Here is a 20841-nt window from a genome sequence, read left to right as displayed (position 1 = left end):
TAAAAAAGTCTATACAAAGACAAAAGCTGACAAAACAGTCATCATCAAAATAAGGACTAGCAGAAGTATCACTTCTTCCTTACCAAGTGGAATGCAGATAAGTACAGGAAGTTGCCTAATACTGAACCAGACCACTGATCAATCTAGCTCATGTGGCTCTTGGGGGTTTCAGACTAGAGTTCTTCCTACCCAGGGATACCAAGAATTGGACCTGGAACCTTCTGCATGCAATGCACAGTCTCTGCCAATGAGCTACAGCCTCTGCCCTGAGTCCTGGAAATACGTGAAATAAAAAGACTTGCCATGAGTTACTACTGATATTACAGCATCAGTTGATAGGCAGTGTTTATAGCGAGAGAAAAAGTGCTAACAGTTTCTGGGAAGTACTAGTTATGGTGGACAGAGAGATGTCAATTAAAGGAATGTTCAAAGAGAAACAATTAAAAGTTTTAGTATCAAGAAACAGTGCTGTAATTCACATGATGGATTTCAACATCACATCCTGTAAAGCTATTTGGAGTTACCTGGAAGTGGTGGTGAGGTAACAAAACATTCAAACCAGTTTTCCTATAATAAAATCACTACTGTGGCACACCACATATAGGCGTGGAGAACAGAAATGTGTGTCCACTGTAGGGGACGAATGCAATTTACTGCATGTTAAGGCATCTATGCAGAAAATGCTTCATGTGTGAACACACTCTGAAGTGGCAGTTTAGAGAAAGAAAGGTGGGAAATGCAGAGGTGTACAGTATTTCCAATAAAACCCCTCTAGTCCTTGCCTCAGTAATGGACTGAATAAGAGCCAATAAACTGATGCTCAATCCAGGTAAAACTGAGGCATTTTTAGTGGGTGGTTCCATAGAACAGATGGTTGGGAAATTACCTGCTCTTGATGGGATTAGACTTCCTTTGAAGGAGCAGATATGTAGCTTGAGGGTACTCCTGGATCTTTTGCTATCGCTGGAGGCTCAGCTGGCCTTGGGTGTGTGGAGTGCATTCCATCATCTTTGGCTGATGGCCCAGCTGTGCCCCCATCTGGACAGGGACAGCCCGCCTAACTTCTGTTGTCTATGTTCTGGTAACCTCTAGATTATATTACTGCAACATCTTACACATGGAGCTGCTTCTGAAGATGGTTCAGAAACTTTAACTGGTGCAGAATCCAATGAGAAAGGGTAAGAGGGAAAGTGGGGTATATAAAGACCACTCCTCTTTTGTTATATCCTGCTTTTCCTCTTACCCTTTGGGTCACCTCACTTTCTGACAAGATGTTGGCTGCTAATCTGAGCCTTGAAAAACTCATACAACTGAAAGAGGAAGCTGAAAGGAGCAACACTCTTCCCCCTTCCTCTTCCAACATTATGTGCTTTGTAAAACTCAGATTGACAGCTTGGATGCTGCTCTGAGCTTTGAAGTGTAAATACAGATGAAAGAGGCAGTGTGATAGAATGTAACTCTAAATTCTTCTTCAGCTCTATATACTTGATACCTCATGATGAAGGGGGGGAGTTTCAAAGGTACCAGTGGAAGTAATCAGTCATGAGCACCATGTTTGCAACTCCAGGATAATGGAAGGATCTTGGCCGATTTCACAATGCAATAAGAAGGGGTGGCCCATGACTCAGAAACATGTGGGGCAGTGCTTTGAATGCAACTGTGAACTGAAGCAGATGGACTGCTTGTTTAAATAAAGTATTTACAAATTGGATTAAATATATTTCTGTCTTTTATGCAAGCTCTGGGGTTTAAACAATCGTCAACAAAACATTATCAACTAGGAAAGCTTCCTATAGCTTGTCTTTATGCCCAGAAGCCAATGCTGTGATCCTGAAACATCTACAAATGAAAACAAAACCCCAAAGTCAGCAATATTTTCATTTTGCGGATGGCATCAAAGAAAATGTTACAAGGAGTTTTCTAAACATGAAATTTTCTAGGTTTATTTGAACTACCTTGTCTTGTTGCCAGCAACATCTGTGTGTAAACTCCAGGAGCTAGTGATGGGCAGGCAAACTTAATGCATCAAAAATGTGTGTATGTATTTCAATTTTTTTCTTAATGCTAGAATTAATATGACCTATTGCTTCTAGACCATCAAGGACTTGACTTCTAGGGGGAGGAGAAACCAGATTGTTGGATTGGATTGCTTTCCCTTTAAGGGTGGCAGGGCTCACTTGCAGAGGTATTAGCTGTGCAGTCTTTTTACCATGGTACACTTTGCTTCAACCTATTTTGGGCACACTGAAAATATATTCTACTTTGGGTAACAGGATACGGGTGATATTCTGGTCTATTTCATTTGTATTATTCTAGGATTATCAACATTACTGAAATGTGCTACCATGCTGAATGCATTCAAAATAAAAGCATCCTGTTCCTTGTGTTTGGGTTCCAAAACAGAGGCTTTGTGGTTTTGTTCTACAGCTCCTTGTTTCTCAGCTATAAAGCTCATATCCACCACTATACAAACCACAGGCAGCTGGCTCCATAGCCACTAACCCCTGTAGGCTTTAGCAGCTGGTATTAAGGTATCCTCTCAGCTGCTGTGTTCTACTGGGGCAGCCACTATTATGTCTAATAGTCTGATTAGAGACAGATGCTTGGGGAAATGTCTAAAGCTGTTAATTCCTATTGGGGATACCTGCCCTTCTTTAGACGCAGAGGAGCAGACAGACAGGGCAGTTAACAAATGCCAGGCACTACTAAAAACACACATTTCTTAGAGCTCATTCAGCTCAGTCAAGGGAAGAGAGCTAAGGGATATATTCTGAATGTTTGTATAGACCTTATCAAAAAGTATATTCCTCAGAACTGGGATAAGAGCAATCTTTTTAGGATAGGGGCTAGAGATGAGTTGATGGGAAGTGATTCAATACAGTGAGTACCCTGTATCTCAAGAGGCAGAAATTCAATCCGACAAGCAGCTGATTTTACAGTATCTTAGCAGTAGTAACATAGGAATAGCCCTGCTGGATCAGGACAGTGACCCAACAAGCTTCCTGTTTTTACAATGGCCAGCCACATGCCCATGCGAAGCCCACAAGTGAGATCTGAATGCAACAGCCCTCTCCCTTCCTGTGGTTGCCAGAAACTGGTATTGAGAAGCATGACACTGCTTCGGCACCATCAAGGGCTTCACTTCTAGAAGCATCTGGAATAAACTTCTGCCAGTTATTGTAGCTAGTAGCTACAGATAACCTTATCTTCCTTGAAGACACCTGTGTTCAAGCCACCCAAGTTAGTGGCCATCACTGTCTCTTGTGGAACAAATTCCAAAATTTAACTATGCACTGTGTGAAGAAGTATTTCCTTTCATCTGTCCTGAATCTTCCAACATTCAGCTTCACTGGAGTCCATTAGCTCTATTGTTATGAGAAATGAATAAAAACTTTTTTATCTCCAATTTCTCCATGCCATGCATAATTTTATACACATATATCATATCACTTCTTACTTGGCTTTTACTCCAGTGATCAGTAATTAGGGAGGGCTCCTATTTTGTTCTTCTTGAGTGGAGGGCTAAATTACACCCTCCTTCCAATTTCTTTAACTTTACACTTGAATCAATTGAATCCACATCATGTGGGATGTTACATGAAGTGCTCAGCGAACAGGAAGAGCACAGCTAAGGACATTCTATACAGTGGTGCCTCGCAAGACGAAATTAATTCGTTCCGCAAGTCTCTTCGTCTTGCGAGTTTTTCGTCTTGCGATGCACGGTTTTCCATAGGAATGCATTGAAAATCAATTAATGCGTTCCTATGGAAACCGCCTTCCCCCGACCTCTTCTGGCGGGTGGCATTTTAAAATCGCCCGGGACAGCGGAGGACTTCTCCGCTGTCCGGGGCGATTTAAAAGCCCCTGGGAAGGCAGGCGGGGGGGACAAAGACTTTTGCCCCCCGCCTGCCTTCAGAAGAGGTCCAGGACAGGCTTCGCGGACCTCTCCGCAAGCAGCGGGAGCGCTCCTTGCGGAGAGTTGCCAGCGCGCCCAGGCTTTGCGGCCCCGCCGCCCGGCTTCGGGACATCGTTCCGAAGCCGGGTGGCGGGGGGAGGCTTTCCCGCCCAGCCGCTCGGCTTCGGGACATCGTTCCGATGCCGGGCGGCGGGGGAGGCTTTCCCGCCCCGAAGCCGGGCGGCGGGGGGAGGCGTTCCCGCCCCGCTGCCCGGCATCGGGGCATCCTTCCGAAGCCCGGCGGCGGGAGGAGGTGTCCCCACCCCGCCGCCAGGCTTCGGAGGAGGTCCGAGGACAGCGGGGAAGACGCACTGCGCTTCCCCACTGTCCCGGAGATTTCCCTATGGGCTGTCGTCTTGCGAAGCAAGCCCATAGGGAAATTCGTCTTGCGACGCGCCTCCAAAACGGAAAACCCTTTCGTCTAGCGGGTTTTTCGTCTTGCGAGGCGTTCATCTTGCGGGGCACCACTGTATATGGAATGTGGTTTGTAAGGTAGATTTGGGAGGATATAATTGTTTCATTTATGAGAGCACAGGTGAAAGCAGGGCACATATGAGCTGAGTTTGCCTTTACCTCTTCCAGAATCTATTATTGTCTCCACCTGAATAACAGGGGGAGTGGCAGATATTCAATTGCACAAGTGAACGCATTGAACTCAATGGGGCTTATTTCTGAGAGGGCATGTAGAGGATTGTGCTGTTACATTACATTCCTTCTTGAGATTTGTGACTAAATTCATTCTTCTTTCTCAGTCAAACGATATCCATCCCCCCTCTTTGCAAGGCACTGAGGTTGTTTCCACCATCAAAGTGGGAGTTTGCATCCTGAAGAGCTGCGAGTTTTCCGGTGCCTGTCATTACTTACATTTGCCAATACTGGTTGAACCGAGGAGAGCAACTTGGGGGATGTCAGGGTATCCTTGGCCTTCTGTTATCTGAATGCTTGAACCGAGTAATGACACCAGAGAGGGTGTTAAAAACACCAAGCTATCTCAAGAATGTGTGGAGGATGGTATCAACACTGCCAATTTCTCCACTCCTTTGCAGTCATGTGTTGGGTAGGCTCAGAAAAAAAGATGCTTATCTATTCTTCATTATGGAACACCAAAGTGGAGGTCTAGTGAAGTACTGCTACTGAGATCTTTTCCAGCGCTTTTCTTACAATCATTGCACTGAGTCACTTCCCAGGCAATTGGCCTGTTCTTGTGACTTCATTTTTATATAATTAGTTGCAGGAAGTAATTATTTCCTTCAGCGAGCAATAAAGTCTCACAATGAAGTGCATTTGTCATCAAATAAGGAGTGTTGTATTATGAAAGCAGAAACTGGGCAAAGCAAACCCAATGGAAATTCCCTGGACACCCCTGCTCTCATTGAAGCAACAGCCCTTAAAATACAGAGTTTGCTCTGTTGCTCTGTAGCTTGGTCATGGCCACCAGGAATCTCTGATTTGTGGGCAGTTGGTGAAGTCTAGTTTGGTTTGCGCCTGCTCTCCCCGACATAATCACCACTCTTCTCACCCAACTATGAACCTCAGATATGTTTTCAAATGGGCTTTATTATATGCTATCATTAAAATGTTATTTGACTTTTTTAAAAAAGCATTAAACACACTGGCTCAAAATGCCTGACATCCACAAACCATGAAGGAACAGCCAACCCCTGATAGGTCCACCTAGAATATAGCTTGTATGCAAGCTCTTTCCTGAAGTATGGCACTTTTCTAGCCATCATATTTTAGTGGAGTGCATAGACACTAATGAAGAATGCATTCTGAAAAGCTTCCAAGCTGGAGGCATGTAATAAATGTTGCATGTTGTGCAAAAGACTAAAACTAGTTAACAGGCTGTATTTTTAATGTCCTTAAATGTATCCAAGTGCCAGGATTCAGTCCAGCCCAGACCTTGAACCCAGCATCTCCACAGAGAAAGGAAAGTATGATTCTCCAGCAAATCTCCAAGCCACCAGTGACTCTGGAGACCTAACAGCTCCTCTGTCTCTTTGTTCAGCCACCAACAATTAGACTGGGATAGCTGCAGGATTAGTTCAGCCTGTGGATGTAGCAGAGTGGACTTCACACATCTCCACTGGACATATAGTACCTGCCTTTTCCTAGGGTTGCCATATTTCAAAAAGTGAAAACCCAGACACAAAGGTTGTTGAGCTTTTTATTTTATTTTTTGCAAAATTGCAAAAAAAACCCCAAATGGTTCTGAGCTATTTTTAAAGGAAAATCGGCAAAAACTACACTGCCAACATGGGTTGCCATACATCCAAATTTTCCTGGACATTTTGCCGATTTCCGCCCAGACCCTGATTCCAACTGCAGTATTCTGTTTATGTCTGGGAAATTCTAGACGTATGACAACCCTACTTTTCCCAGTTTCTCACACAAAGGGGCAAAGAAAAAGGTCCAAAGAGAGCTCACATAAAGGTGTGCTCATGGGGTAGGGGTGGTGGTAGATCTCCTAGATATATTTTGTGTTCATGTTGCTCACAGTGCAACAGTCTGGTGTCATACATTCCTTCTCACACTTTTTATTTGAATTGCATTTCTTTTTACTTGCATCTGCCCAAGGGATAAATGAGCTATCATTTAAGTTGCATGGATACGATTGGGTTATTAGCTACCTTCCTAGTAAAGGTTCCCCGTGCCCTGGTTGAACTTTCAGTTGTACTGCTGAAAAATGTGCAAAAATATAATGTAACTGACCAATTAACCAAAAAATGGGTGGGGTGAGGGACCAGAGACAGGCAAAAAATAGAAAAAATAGTGCAAAGATGAGTTATTTGTGCACATTTTGTTCCTCTGTAGTTGAGTCTATAGTCACTATGCTGCCTCAATTTCATATAAAGAACTGAAAGGTGGGTGCATTACCCTTCCCCAGGTAATTATTTCTGTGGTCAAAATTACTTCCCATGCATCTCCTAGTCATTGCAAGGACAAACATGAATTTGGAATGCTGCAGGTGGGGGTGATATGCAGCAGAGAAGTGGTAGGTGGGGAAAGTGTTAAGTACTCTTGCTACTTCTCCACTCCAAATTTGTCGCTCCTGAAATGAATGATACCAGGACTCTGTTAGCCTGATGATGCATGATGCCCCTAGGGCAGCAAAGAAATGAAGTTTCTTCAACCCAGTTTCGTTTAAAGAGCCGTAACTCAGGAGGTGTGTTGATTCATAGCTGTGCATCTCACAGATTCTGCAGGTTACATCACAATACAGTACTCCACGTCCTGCAAACAAAACTTTAGTCCTGTAAAACTGCTCATTGATCCCTAATTAGTTGCACATCAGTTGTATGAGAATGGCTGGTAGACAAATCATTTGGAAATAAGGGCTTCTGTAAGGGGATATTTTTGTGCTTTATACTTCAGGAACAAGTTTGTGAAAATTACACAGAACAATGAATGAGAACGGAGGCTTGCCTCAAAGTATCTAGGTGAATGCAGTTGGCCTTTGGTACAATTGGCAACAATTGAGAGAGGAAACGGAAAAGGGCAGATGTAGACCAAACAATGCTCCAATTCACCATGTGCCTCTTTGTGTGCCCCACCCAACCAGGAATGTAGTTATACAACCCCTGACTCCATTGCACAAGTGAAAGGTAGGTTTACCAGACTGACAAATGGGAAGTGTTTCTGCCCACATATAACTTTGGTTAGGCCCCAAAGTAGGCACTCTCAATTAGCAACTCAAGACTCATCTGCTTACATTTGTTCATGAGAATCACAAACAGAAGAAAAGGAAGAAGAATTCTGATGTGATACATAATAAAGGCATCTAACTAAACAGGGCGTTTTAGTCAGTAGCTGGTAAGCTTGCATGGTACTTGCTGATGGTTTTGAATATAGTGGTCTAAAATGTTTCTTGTTCCGGGCTGCAAGTTAGATGCTAAATGTTTGCCTTTACCTAAGCAGAAGCCCTCCAAGAAAATCAAAAGACTGAAGTAAGGTCTGAAGACTGTACTGTAGAATGTAGTTCTGAGCACTCAAAAACACACATTTTTAAAGAAACGGAATCACAAATACTCAGATCACCATGCTCATGGTACACAAATATTCTCTTTGAAACCTTCAGTGCATAGATGCTTTTCTCCACAGTGTTTACAAGTGGGTAACTGGCGTAAGTAAATACAGTACTTAGATATTTGGCTATCAGAGGAAACGCAAACGTTAAGAAGAAAGAGGAAGAAATGTCAAATACCTTTGTGTATAGCACATACTTCAAGTACATGATTTTCATAACCATCCACAATGCCTTCTAACTTCAAGAGCTCCCAATGGGTTTTGTATTTGTAGGCTGCAGAAATGAACTCATGCGTATTCTCAGTTGTAATACTCTATTCAACACTTTCTAAGGATTTGATGGGTCACCTGTTCTCAAAAAGGCACTCATTTTATGTCATTTCTGTGATGCTGACCTTAATATTAAGCACTTTTCCCTTTCACTGATGGAGAGCACCACAGTGAAAAGAACAGTTTCAGCACTGCCAAAGATATCCTGTGCAAACCTGTATAGTCTTGTAGACTTATGCTTGTCTACTGTTGTGTGGGCAGGGCAATGCTGCCAGATTTTCTGCTTCTCCCACATATAAACTAAATTATGGTTTATATATGGCAAACACTAAGACAAACTGGGAGTTCAGCAGGGAAATGTCTGCCTTATGTTTACATAAATACACTTTGTGAGTGTGTGTGTGTGTGTGTGTGTGTGTGTGTACCTACACAAGCTCCTACTTTTCAAAATGTGTTTAACCTGCATGGATTTGTATGATCTTTTGCTGTGCTAAACTGAAGAATTTACAGCATCTACCGTTCTGCATGAAGCTGTTGGGACAACTTGTGTGTCTCCTTATTACACAGCCATGCACAGACAAGCCAAAAAGGCCATAAACCTAACTGCTAATCTTAGTTGGCATAGCAAAACTAAAGCTGATTCCAGCAGCTTCAGCACAGTCTTCTCTATAGGACAGGAAGGGGTATTTTCTTATTTCTCCCCTTTCTACTTCTTGTTTTCCTCCCATTGACTACAATTTTGGTGTCACTGCAATAACACAGCCAGCAGGACATGCACATCTCTGAACTCTTTCTATGGAACTTCTGAGAGGCCTCTGACAGTGCTGTGCCATCCCACTGGTAGACTTCCCCCTCCAACTGTAAATTGGTACTTAAGCGTGCCATCCTACAGGAAGTGCTGTTAAGTGTCAACTATTTCCCCATTAGCTCTAATAAAGTCTTCACATGCCTATAAGTTGGGGCACTGTCATGGCTTTCCCCAAAGAATCCTGTGAACTGTAGTTTGTTAAGAGTGCTGAGAGTAGTGAAGAAGCCCCTACCCCCCCCCCGAAATACAACATAAATAAATTCAAAAACAAACAAATCACTGAACTGAAATGACAGTAAAGCTTGGGAGGCAAAGAAACACAGCATGTTTAGTGATAATTCATCTTGGTGACTGAGAACGCTGAAAATAGGCAACAGCATGAGATAAACTCCTTCCTTGGTAATGAATAAATGCATGGGGAACTAGACATCCTATGCAAGCTATTGAGCACTGTCACTACCTCACCTACAGAGAGCACTAAAAAAATGAATAGAACATTAAAAAATGAGCATATCAATGGAAAGTTATGCTAATAGTATTTGCAAATACCAGCAGATTACAAATCTGGGAAACAATGCCCAAACAACAACAAGGAGAAGTACCGTACATCTCCCTGAAGCTTGTGGGGAGAGAGGCAAGGTTTCAGATGCAGCATTGTCAAGTGGTCTAAAGCTAAAACTTCAAAGCAGAAAGTACTTTTCCATTTCCTTTCATATTTATAATGTGATAACGTTTATTCTTATTTAGGCAGGATGAAAGAAGTTCAGGAATACTACAGTTCTGTACATTGTCCCCCAGGAATGCTAACTCCTGTCCCAGCAGCAGTTTGGCAATTGCTTTATAAAAGGATTAAAGGACCTTCCCAAACTCCTATGACACATATTTTAACTCCTCCCTGAACGTGCCTCTCAGTTTGTCCTGGAAAACTGCCTTGCAAGAACAAGGTCAAAGAAGGGGAGTGAAAGAGAATTTCTGCTCCACTCCCTGTGTGTACAACACCTTGTAGAGAGAATCATTTTAATAGCATTGCCCCTCCCTCCCCCCTTTTGCTTACCTTGTGACTGTGATTCATTTTAAATGTTTAAAGCACCCATTTCCTCTTTGATGCAAGGCAAAGAGGATTAATTTTAACCTATTTGGATCATTCATTGGTTTGGGGGGGGGAGAGACTGTATTGTTGTGCTGGCTCTTCCTGGATGGTGGCAGAGAGTTCATGTGTGACTAAATAAATCTGCTAATAAGGTAATACCCACAGTGGTAATGTGTTGCACAAGAAGAATTAGTTGCCACTTGAGCTATCCACTGTTCTCTGCATGCTTACACAATATTCAAAACCAGTAAAGAAAAGGGAAAAGGGAAAAAAGACTTGCTGCCATCAATAAATAGTGGTTTCTATGGTCCTAAAGAGAGCTAAGCTGATAAAACTGCCCTTCTTTTGTAATGGTTCCATAGGCAGGTATAAGCATATGGAGAAAAAATTCCAAATACACTTTAGTAAGACATTTCCCCATTATTTCTAATGAAATAATCATTGAAGTGGGTACTGTACAGGAGATGGTTTCTTTTGTTCCTTCCTCCACTGGTGCCTCTGGAGCCCATATACTAAGATTTGCTAGGAGAGAACTTTTCGCTTCATAGTACCGTATTTTTCGCTCCATAGGACGCACTTTTTCCACTCCAAAAATGAAGCGGAAATGTGTGTGCGCCCTATGGTGCGAATGCAGGCTTTCGCTGAAGCCTGGAGAGCGAGAGGCATCGGTGCGCACCGACCCCTCTCGCTCTCCAGGCTTCAGGAAGCTATCCGCAAGCCTTGCAAGCCTGGCGGGAGTTCCCGCGGGCTCACAAGGCTTGCGGGCAGCAGCCTGCAGCCCCAGCGAGTGTCCACAAGCCTTGCGCGCCTGGCGGGAGGTCCCGCTGAGCGCACGAGGCTTGGGGCGGCAGCCTGCCGCCCGAAGTACGCGGAGCCGTTCGGAGGGCTCCCCGTGCTTCGGGCGAGTGTCTGCAAGCCTTGCGCGCCCGGCAGGAGCTCCCGCCGGGCGCGCGAGGCTTGGGGAGGCAGCTTGCCGCCCGAAGCACGCGGAGCCCTCCGGACGGCTCCGCGTACTTCGGGCGAGTGTCTGCAAGCCTTGCGCGCCCCGCGGTAGGTCCCGCCAGGCGCGCAAGGCTTGGGGCGGCAGCCTGTTGCCTGAAGCACAGGGAGCCCTCCGGAGGGCTCACCGTACTTCGGGCGAGTGTCTGCAAGCCTTGCGCGCCCAGCGGGAGGTCCTGCCAGGCGCGCGAGGCTTGGGGCGGCAGCCTGCGAAGGAGAGGGGCTGTGCAGAGAGAGAGAGAAGGCACAGCGCCCCTTCAGCAACGCGCCTGTCCAGCGAAGCCGGAGGAGGAACAAAAGGGTCTCCTTCTGTTCCTTCTCCAGGTTCGCTGAAGGGCGATGCCCCTTCTCCCTCTCTGCGCAGCACCTCTCCTGTGAAGTCGCATCAGTCCCTTCTCCCACCTTCCAGAAAAGCCAGGAGAAGCCACAATCTCTTTAAAGGAGTTGCACGGCTTCTGCCGGTTTTGCGGGAGGTGGGTGAATCCCCACACCTCCTAGTAAAGCCAGGAAAGCCCTGCGCAGCGTCTCCCGGCAAGGAGAGGCTGCACGGGGCTATTGAGTCTTTAGCCCCACACAGCCTCTCCCTCCCGGGGGAGGCTGCACGGGGCTAAAGGGGAACCCAAAACAGCGAGCGGGATCCATCCCGCTTGCTGCTTTGGCTTGCTCCATAGCTGCACGCAACCCCTCCGGCAAGGAGTGGCTGCACGGGGCTATGGAGTCTTTAGCCCCACACAGCCTCTCCCAGGAGGGAGAGGCTGCACAGGGCTAAAGGGGAACCCAAAACAGTGAGCGGGATCCATCCCGCTTGCTGCTTTGGCTTGCTCCATAGCTGTACGCAACCCCTCCGGCAAGGAGTGGCTGCACGGGGCTATGGAGTCTTTAGCCCCACACAGCCTCTCCCTCCCGGGGGAGGCTGCACGGGGCTAAAGGGGAAGCCAAAACAGCGAGCGGGATCCATCCCGCTTGCTGCTTTGGCTTGCTCCATAGCCGCGCGCAACCCCTCCGGCAGGGAGAGGTTGTGCGCAGCCTGTACGCTGCTCTTTGGGGCTGGGGGGATTTTTTTCTTGATTCCCCCCCTAAAAACTGGGTGCGCCCTATGGTGCGAAAAATACGGTAAATTTTGTCTTTCCTTCCTAAGATATGTAGATTGAAGATTGTTCAGATCTTATAGAAGACAACTGATATGCACATGGAATAAAAACAGAAGCATTTCCCCTTGCCCAGATTCAGCTGCACCCTATTCGACCTCCAACGTCATCCCTGCACAGTGTGCATCAGACACACCTCTGCAATGAGCAGGCTGTTGAGCGTGGCTGCACTTGCAGGCAGGTGCTCACTCAACAGCAGACTTACACTACTAAAGACATCTTCCTGATGCCACAGGCACTTGCTCCATAAGCTGTTCATTTTGGCAGCCTACTGGTGAAAGTAGGTATAGGGTTATTTTTTTAGAGCGGGGAAAACCTAGAGGCTACTTATTTCCAAGGAAACCTTTGCCCTCATTTGGCTCCTTTACCAACATGAACCAGATGTTCAAGGAGAGTTTCCTACAGATGAAATCATTTTATTGAGGTAAGGAAGTATATTTGAATCCAACCCACTAAATAGCATTGCATGTATGAATCAGGGCTGCCCAATTATTTAAAAAGTGTCTGAGCTAAGTTTGGCAGTCTGCATTTTTAAGTCTCTTTCTGCTGCCGCCTTTTCCAATAGAAAAGATGAGACAATGCTGACACTTCCAAACTAGAAACATGGTTATCCCTAATGTTTGTTAACTTATTGCATTTATATTCATTTTTTTCTCTAAGTAGCTATGGATGGTGGACATGGTTCTCTCCCTCAACATTTAAGCCCCACAACAACTCTAAGAGGTAGGTTAGGCTGAGAGGCAGTAACTGTTTCATGATCACCCAGTGAGCATGGCTGAGTGGGGATTTGAACCCTAGACTCCCAGGGTTCCACTACCCCACACTGGATTCTCAACCTATGAAAAAATGTGTTCTATGCTTACAGTACAGCTTATGTCTCAAGCAGCTAAAAAAGGCCAGAATGAAACAGGTATGTGAGACCAAAAATAACCTGAAAAGGAATAGCAGCCTGACTGGAGTGTTCTTACCTCAAACACTCGTTAAAGTCCTCCATTGAATCTGTTTATCAATGGGCTGAGGTGCTTCTAGATAGCCTAGCTTATCTCCCAAATCATTTTCCTATTTTGTTTGAATTTATTTGCCTTGAATATTGGATTAATTTATCAGCCTTGTTTTTATCAATAACAAGCAGCCTACAAAGATATGTTGTTCTTACGCTGCCATTTTAAATTATTTATTTATTACATGCCTCAAACCCCACATTTCTGCTTCATTTTGTCGGTGTTCAAACTCAGGGTCATTTGAGATTAGAAAGGCATTCTGAAGCCCATTTTATTACTTTGAAAGGCAAATGGATAGGATGCATTCCACAGAAACAGAGCTGTGCAAGAAATGTAAGCACAGCACTGAGAGCTACAAGCAAAAAGTCAGGAAATACCAGGAGTTCTTCTCCAGAGTAACTCTTACCACTTTTTCCTTGTAAACAATGTACTTCAGCCACTTGAAATCCTGCCACTTGAACCCTGCCAGCACAAAGAGGGAATCCTTTTCATATTGCTCTGGTTTCTGGATGGCCCCTTCTGGGTATGTTATTCGCATTGTTGTCTTGCCACCAACATCCTTTTCAAAGCCTTTCACTGGAGCAGAGTTCAGCCTACAGAGAGTTCAGAGAGTTCAGAGAAGAGCTGCCAGTTGCATTTACACCAGAGTTCAATTTGAAATGGTAGCAAAAACACAGGATAGAAACTATAAAATTAAACAAAAGTCAGACATGAGCAAATATGCTGAGAGCTCGTAACTGCCAGTGAAACAGTTAAAACTGCTTGCATCCAACTTCTGGAGTTAATGTGTAGATGATCAATTAGACCTGACTGAGCAACCAAGAATTTCAGAATTTAGTGTTTCCTGATTCTTCCACAGGCCAAAGTGAGAAGCTAAGCACTCAAATAAAGAGCCAGCCACTATTCTCAATACAAATATAAAAGAAGTTATTAGTGCCCATTCTCATCCATCTACACTATCTTGATTTTTCCTAGAACATATTGAACTGCTGGTAAGTAGTTATTCTCTACTAGGACTATGGTGTGGGCCGATATTTATCATCAAAGCTTATCACAAAGCATAAGTGCATAGAACTTTTCACCTACAATTTACTTTGTGGTATAATCATGCTCATGAGGTAGTGCTAGGAAGACTGCCTTATAAACTGAAACTAGTTGTCCACAAACCAGAGCATCCCTAAGCACTTGAAGATGAAAATTTTTGGTATCCAACTCTGGAAAAGGAGCTCCTTGAATGCCCTTGGGTACTCGACATATGAAGCGATATCACCATTGCACCACAATTTCCTTCCAACAGGAAACCAAGAAACTGGCAACTGGGTCTCTATCTCTTATAGTTCAGGACTAGACAATATCAGAATGGCTGTTCTGAAAAGCAGTAGTCCCATATCCTCCTATGCCTCCCCGATAAGGAAAAACATTTAATGTCTTGCCAGTGTCCCCCAGGTTTCCCCACTACATTTCATTAGCTGTTTGCAACTCAGAATGAGATGATTTTATGTCACACATTGTATTATTGGTTGCTACTGCGGAAGGGGAAGCGAATGAAACAAGAAGCTGCTGTTTTTAGCAGCAGCCCCACATCTGCCACACTTTCTAATTCCAACCTTAGTCTTTTATGTGAGGCATATTGTGCCAAGGACACTGGAATCTGACAGGGCCAGAGGTGCTGCAAACCTCTACTGCACATAGTAGGAAAAGACTTATAGAACACCTATTCCTCTCCCCTGTGTGGACAACTCACCTGATAACAATGTCGTAGTCATCGATTTTCAAACCCAGTGACTTGTTTGCTAGAATGCCACCATTTCCCACAATAACACATCTCCGGCAACTGAGACTGGGAAGGAAGCAGAGATAAGGGCAGTTGGGTAAACAGTAAAATCCACAAGCACAGAGCTCCTCCTGGTCAAGATCCAATTCAGGCACTGTAAGTATAATCAGGAGGCTGTACTCTATTAATTTGCAGTAACAAACTCTGTCAATTTATAATACAGGGAGCATAGCAACACAGGTAGCAAAAGGAGGAAATGTTCTCACCATATCTACTTAGGCTTATTGGCTCAAGATGAAATCACTGCATTTAAATAGCTAACAAAATGTTTCTTTTCATAATGAAACAACTGTAAGGGAAGAGTTAAACAGTGAAACTAAGTGCAGATTTTGTTTACACAGAAGAATAGTAACTGCTTAATTAAATACCATTTATCTACGCACAGGAAAATATGCAGAGAAAGGTCCCAAATAAACAATCCTTAAGAGGAAAATGACAGATTGTTAGTTAAAATCATGTTAGAATTCCGATTGCAATTCTCTTCCCTTTATTTTGCTATTCACTTTGACATTAGACCTGGATCTGTGTTTAATCCAATTTCCTCTTGTCCTCTGCTCAATGGACTGGATGGTACACTTTGCTTCACTCCCTGTTACATACAATGGGCCAGTCAATTTCCCTTCACCTAGCCTGCATCACTAGGTTGTTGTGAGAATACAGTGGAAGGGGGGGGGGGTTGTATGCCACTTTGAGATCATTGGAGGAAAAGTGGGACATAAATGAAATAAATAATATAAAAGCATTATTGTCCCAAGTTGTCTCCTCCTTTTATACAAGATAAAATTCCCAATCCAGATCCTTCAACATTTCCTCATCAGTGCTTCCTGTAGTTCAGGAGAAGTCAAAGCGACTACATTCAAAGGCTCCTTTTTACATCCTCTTTCAAGGACATAATAAGAGCATTGTAATTTTAAGAATTACCTTATTTTTCCGTGAATAACATGCCCCCATGTATAAGACTATGGGGGGAGAAAATGGGGGGAAATGGCCCAGAAGTGTTGAGCTTTTTTGGGGGGGGGAATGCCGAAAATAAATCAAATGACTGAAAAACCCTGACAATCACAGCAGCAGCCAATCCATGGCAGCCCTTGCCGCAGCCACAACTCACCCACCCAATCGCCGCACACAAGCTCCTGCTTGCAGCTGCGCACATCCCTCCTCTGCACTACTCATGTATAAGACGACCCCTGATTTTTTTACATTACTTTCAAGTAAAAAACCCTTGTCTTGTACACAGAAAAGTACAGTAATTGCCAACAGGAATTTGAGGAATTGAAGGATGCGTAAAAACTGTCTATGTACTACACAAGCCACTTCCTTAATTTCACTCTTTCTCCTTCTTCCTTCCACTTATTGGAAACTAGGTCCCAAATACCATATGATTTGTGGTTACATTTAGTGGCTCCAACAATGTGAAACAGGAGAGTAGGAATGCTCTGGGATACCATAAATACAAAGATGTGTAGAAAAACACTGAAAACTGCCTCAAAGGAGTACCACAACTGAAGCAGAAAGTACAGCACAATAGTAGGCTGTCTGTAAACCAGACCACATTTCCATAAAGTTGTCACATCAGAAGTAAGACAGACACTTGGAAGTGCTCCTAGACAAGATGAGATGCTGATCGAATTTTTGGTTCAAGAACAAGGGTAACACTTCTTGCTTCAACTGAAAACTGCAATACTATCACCTCACTTCAGTAATATTTCGAGAATATACAGTGATCTGCAATCTTGATTTAACTCTTTCTCATATCCAGTCTGTATAAAAATGGACTATTATTCTTCTATTTTACTATTTTAAGGTAACTCAATGGAAAGGAGAATGAAAATGGCTTGTCTAAAAGCTTGAAAAAGTATTTATTTAAAATTGTCTGATTTTAGGATGGGTTAACTCTACTCTGTAGAACTCCATATTTAACCTTTAATCTCTGTCTGTGTAGCCTTAATTCTTTGCATACTTCCTCAAGTCTCTCTTATCTCTTTCCCTTCTATCAGTTTAATCTCTACCAAGGATTGTGGCTTGTTTCTTCCAAACAAATCACAAGCAGTAAGCCAAGAACAAACCTTGCTTACCACTTGTGGTTTTCCTGGGTGTGAGCAACACAACATGCCAGATTCTGGTTTGGTTCATCCATGGAACTGCAGCAGTAGAAATGGGACATGCGGCCTGTTCACACTAAACTATGTTTTAAACTATGGGTTATGACAGGTGACCCAGAACAGAGTTATCTCAATTTTTCTTGCCAATTCAGAATGTAAAATATGTTTAGTGAGGTACAAAGCTCAGTAGAAGAAATTGAGGCAAAGGAAAACAGCAAGAATTTGGTGCTAAGCTAGTATTAGACAACAACAATAGGTATGAGGTTCCACCATGTGCCAATAGATTAGTGAAGAACGTTCTATATTAAAAGCAAAATATTGGAGGGGGGGACGAGAAATGAACATGTCTGCCACTACATCCAAGTTTGCTGCTCCCATGAATATGTGCATTAACAGCTCACGCCTCCGAAAGCCAGGTAAAAATTTCCATAATCAGTCTTGCTATCAGCTCCACTGCCCCACAGCTATAAACATAGGGTTTAGAAGAGGAGCTGTTAGTGAGAACAAGCTGAACCTTATATTTGTCTGAATAAACACTGTGCAATTCTGCTGCCTTACAATGATACCTTGGGGGAGGTTGTGACAAGTTAATGCATTTGTTGAAAGATTGTCAGTTATTTATTTTGAAATGTAGGGAATCAAGCAGATTGCGGTCACACTAGAGAATAAAATTTGTGAAGCTGTCAAAAAAACTATTTTATAGACCCCATGGATTGGAACAGGAGCATCATTCCCAGCTCCTCATTTTATTCCAAAGCCAAGAGCCCATAGGGAAGCAGTTTATTAATGGCCACCAACTCCCAGGGGCTCCTTCAGTCTCCCAAAAGAATCTACTCACCTGTCAAGGGCTGGAGTAAGACGATAATCTTTGGTTGCTGACAAGATGGCTTTGATCAGATTATCTGTTAAGAAAAAAATACATTGGAAGGGTTAGCTTGCTTCATTCCCCCCCCCCCCCAGAGTATTGATGTACAAAGACTTCAGGGACCAAGATGATTAATGAATGAATTTGCACTGGTATATTTAAGTTACAGCATAACAATTAAAAATTAGACAAAGGGCAACAAACCTTACATAAATACATTCTTTAGGTTGTATGTTATAGCACATTATTTTGATTCAAGAATATCCTAGAGCTAAAATTTCAGATTGACTCTGAAAAATAAAATTCTATTTCCAAAATGACTGAGCTTCAATAAACACAGGCACCTTTGAGAATCTATTTCTCCATTGTTTCTTTGTTACATACAGTGTCTTCCCTCTTTGCTTCTCTTTCTGATGTGTACCAAGTGGATATCCTGAACAATAAACCACATTGCTTTCACTAAAGATCTGCAGCACTTTCTACATGTAAGGAGGGAGCTACTTGCATTACTCATATGTGCAACAGGTCTATTCGGTGCAATCAAGGCTGGGAAACCATTTTGGAAAGTATGCCATAAGTCAACTCCACAACATTAGATGCCACCCTATGTAGTGCAGTTACAGGCAGCCCCTGGTAGATTAATGTGGTTTCTATCTACTGAGCCAGGGAGCAAACAGCAATGTGGCAATCTTGACAGGCAGATTTGTAGACACCCACCTCTATGCCATAACCAGAGCATTGGGCTCCAACTCTTGTACAGATGTACTACAAACTCAAGTTTAGATTGGCTATTCAAGATGTACACATGACTTTTCAGCAGTGAATCTGTTTGCGTGTCAAGACCCCGAGGTCACCCCCCCCAATGATGAATAAGACACAAGGACACAGATATTAGGTTAATGGTTATTGGGCAAATTTTGGCCACAACTTTATTGGTTACAGAATGTGATTGGTATTGGCTTAGGCATTGGAATTGACCCGACTATATCTGACTCCTGCCTGCCATGCAGGGAGTCTTGTAAGGGTCAACCACCAATAGGGGGAGCCCCATTGATGAAAATCAACAGGAGCTCCCCCTGGGTTCCCGATGGGGTCATGGCATGGCCTTAGACCCTCCCTGGGCTTCGGACAAGATCCACCCCCCCGGATTCCTTTAATGGAATACCCTTAATACTGGAGGGGCAGGTGATGGCCACACCTCACCTCCCCCAACACAAGTTCAACCAATGCCTAACTGCCAAACCTTACAAAGTTGTGACGACTGCTACAATGTTTAGTTTAGATTGGCTATTAAAGATGTACACATGACTTTTCAGCACTGAACCTGCTTTTGGAACATGATACTATAGTAAACAATAAAGAGCTCATTTTAACCAAGAACCAGAATGATGCATGACGTAGCACTAAATCAGGAGTATCGTGTACTGGATCCTGCTCTCACTGGAGGTATTTCTTTTTCTTTTGTGCATTCTCAAAATAATGCTACCTCCTTAATTTTAAAAAGTAGGTTTGGACACTATTGTAAAATTTTTATAAATAAAAATAAATTGTTTCAACTCAAAATTGGTGCTTTTCATAACAAGTGAATATATCTGAATGGGTGATTCTCTTATTAATTTTCTTTCACTTCACATTTAGGTACCAGGTAGGTCTACAAAGCATTAGTAGTTGTAGTATTTTAGATGTATATTCCACTCTTCCTCCCAAAGGAGTCCAGGGCAGTGATCACATAAGCAATAAAACAATTAAAGCATCTAAAAACAATTCCAATACAGATGCAGTCTGGGAAAGATCTTTACTCAAAAGACTTGTTCGGAAAGAAAGGTCTTCAGTATGTGCCAAAAAGACAATGGTGACGGTGCCTGTCTTCAGTATGTGACATATATTTAACAAGAAGGAGTTCCAAAAGGTATGTGCCACAATACTAAAGACTGGATTTCTATATTGTGCCAAAAAGGTGGAATCTGCAAACTGTCTTGGGTGTGTGGGCAGAAAATTGGCATATAAACGTCGTTAAAAAAATACTGTATGTTTTGGTTACTTATAATTTAGAACTGGGACAACTGCAAATAGCTACTGCTAAAATTATGACTCTAAGGAGGCAAGACTATCAGGCACTGAGCTTTTCAACAAGTTAAAAGGTGCAGAAGAGTTAGGAGTTTGGATTTGCAAACCACATTTAAACAAGGGAAAGACTTACACTATGAAAGCAGAATTATGCAAGTTAATGGAAAAGGCAGATAATATATAATATGCAAAGATTACAAGATCTATCTATCATTAGACAGTAAAGTAAAGAAGTGTGCTGCTTGAAGGGCTGTGAAGAGTGTATATCCTGAGTGGAGGCAGCTTTTATCAAGCAGCATGGTAAATGGGAGAGGGGAGGAAGAAGAGAAAAAGTCTGACTTGGCATAAAGCTATTTCCTCCTAATGTTGCAAACCTTTTACAACTCCCCACCTTAGCTGGAGCTCCCTGCTAAAATGGTAGAGGCCAGACCTTTTATTTAAAGATGAATAATGGATGGGAAAGAAGACAATGAGAGTATAATCCTATGCATTTCACTCAGAATAAAGTTCCATTGAGGCATGCTCTTCCTTAAGTAGGTTTTTTTTTCTTTTGAAAATGGAGGGGGAGAAGGGAAAGTGTTCTCAGCACTATTTTCAGTTGAACATCCTGTGAAGCAGTAACTTATGTAAACTGTGTATCCCAATGTATGACTCATTGTAGGAGACAGCAGATAAT

The 20841-nt window shown here is 43.2% G+C and overlaps 1 protein-coding gene across 8 annotated transcripts in view; it reads right to left on the bottom strand.

The window, feature by feature from the left end:
• Nucleotides 1-20841, bottom strand: part of ST3GAL3 (ST3 beta-galactoside alpha-2,3-sialyltransferase 3) — a 178899-nt gene that overhangs the window by 45798 nt on the left and 112260 nt on the right. For all 8 annotated transcript variants that reach the window (XR_014169556.1, XM_081916226.1, XM_081916227.1 and 5 more), the window contains 3 exons: nt 18072-18135; nt 15042-15137; nt 13704-13890 (listed from right to left, as the gene is read on the bottom strand). Coding sequence is in view for 7 of the 8 variants with exons in the window: in XM_081916226.1 (XP_081772352.1) it covers nt 13704-13890; nt 15042-15137; nt 18072-18135 (347 nt within the window). In the remaining variant the exon portion in view is untranslated. The remainder of the gene's footprint in view (nt 1-13703; nt 13891-15041; nt 15138-18071; nt 18136-20841) is intronic.

This window comes from Podarcis melisellensis (genome assembly GCF_964234715.1).
Source record: "Podarcis melisellensis genome assembly, chromosome: 6".
Lineage (NCBI taxonomy): Eukaryota > Metazoa > Chordata > Lepidosauria > Squamata > Lacertidae > Podarcis > Podarcis melisellensis.
This window is presented reverse-complemented; position numbering and strand designations above follow the sequence as displayed.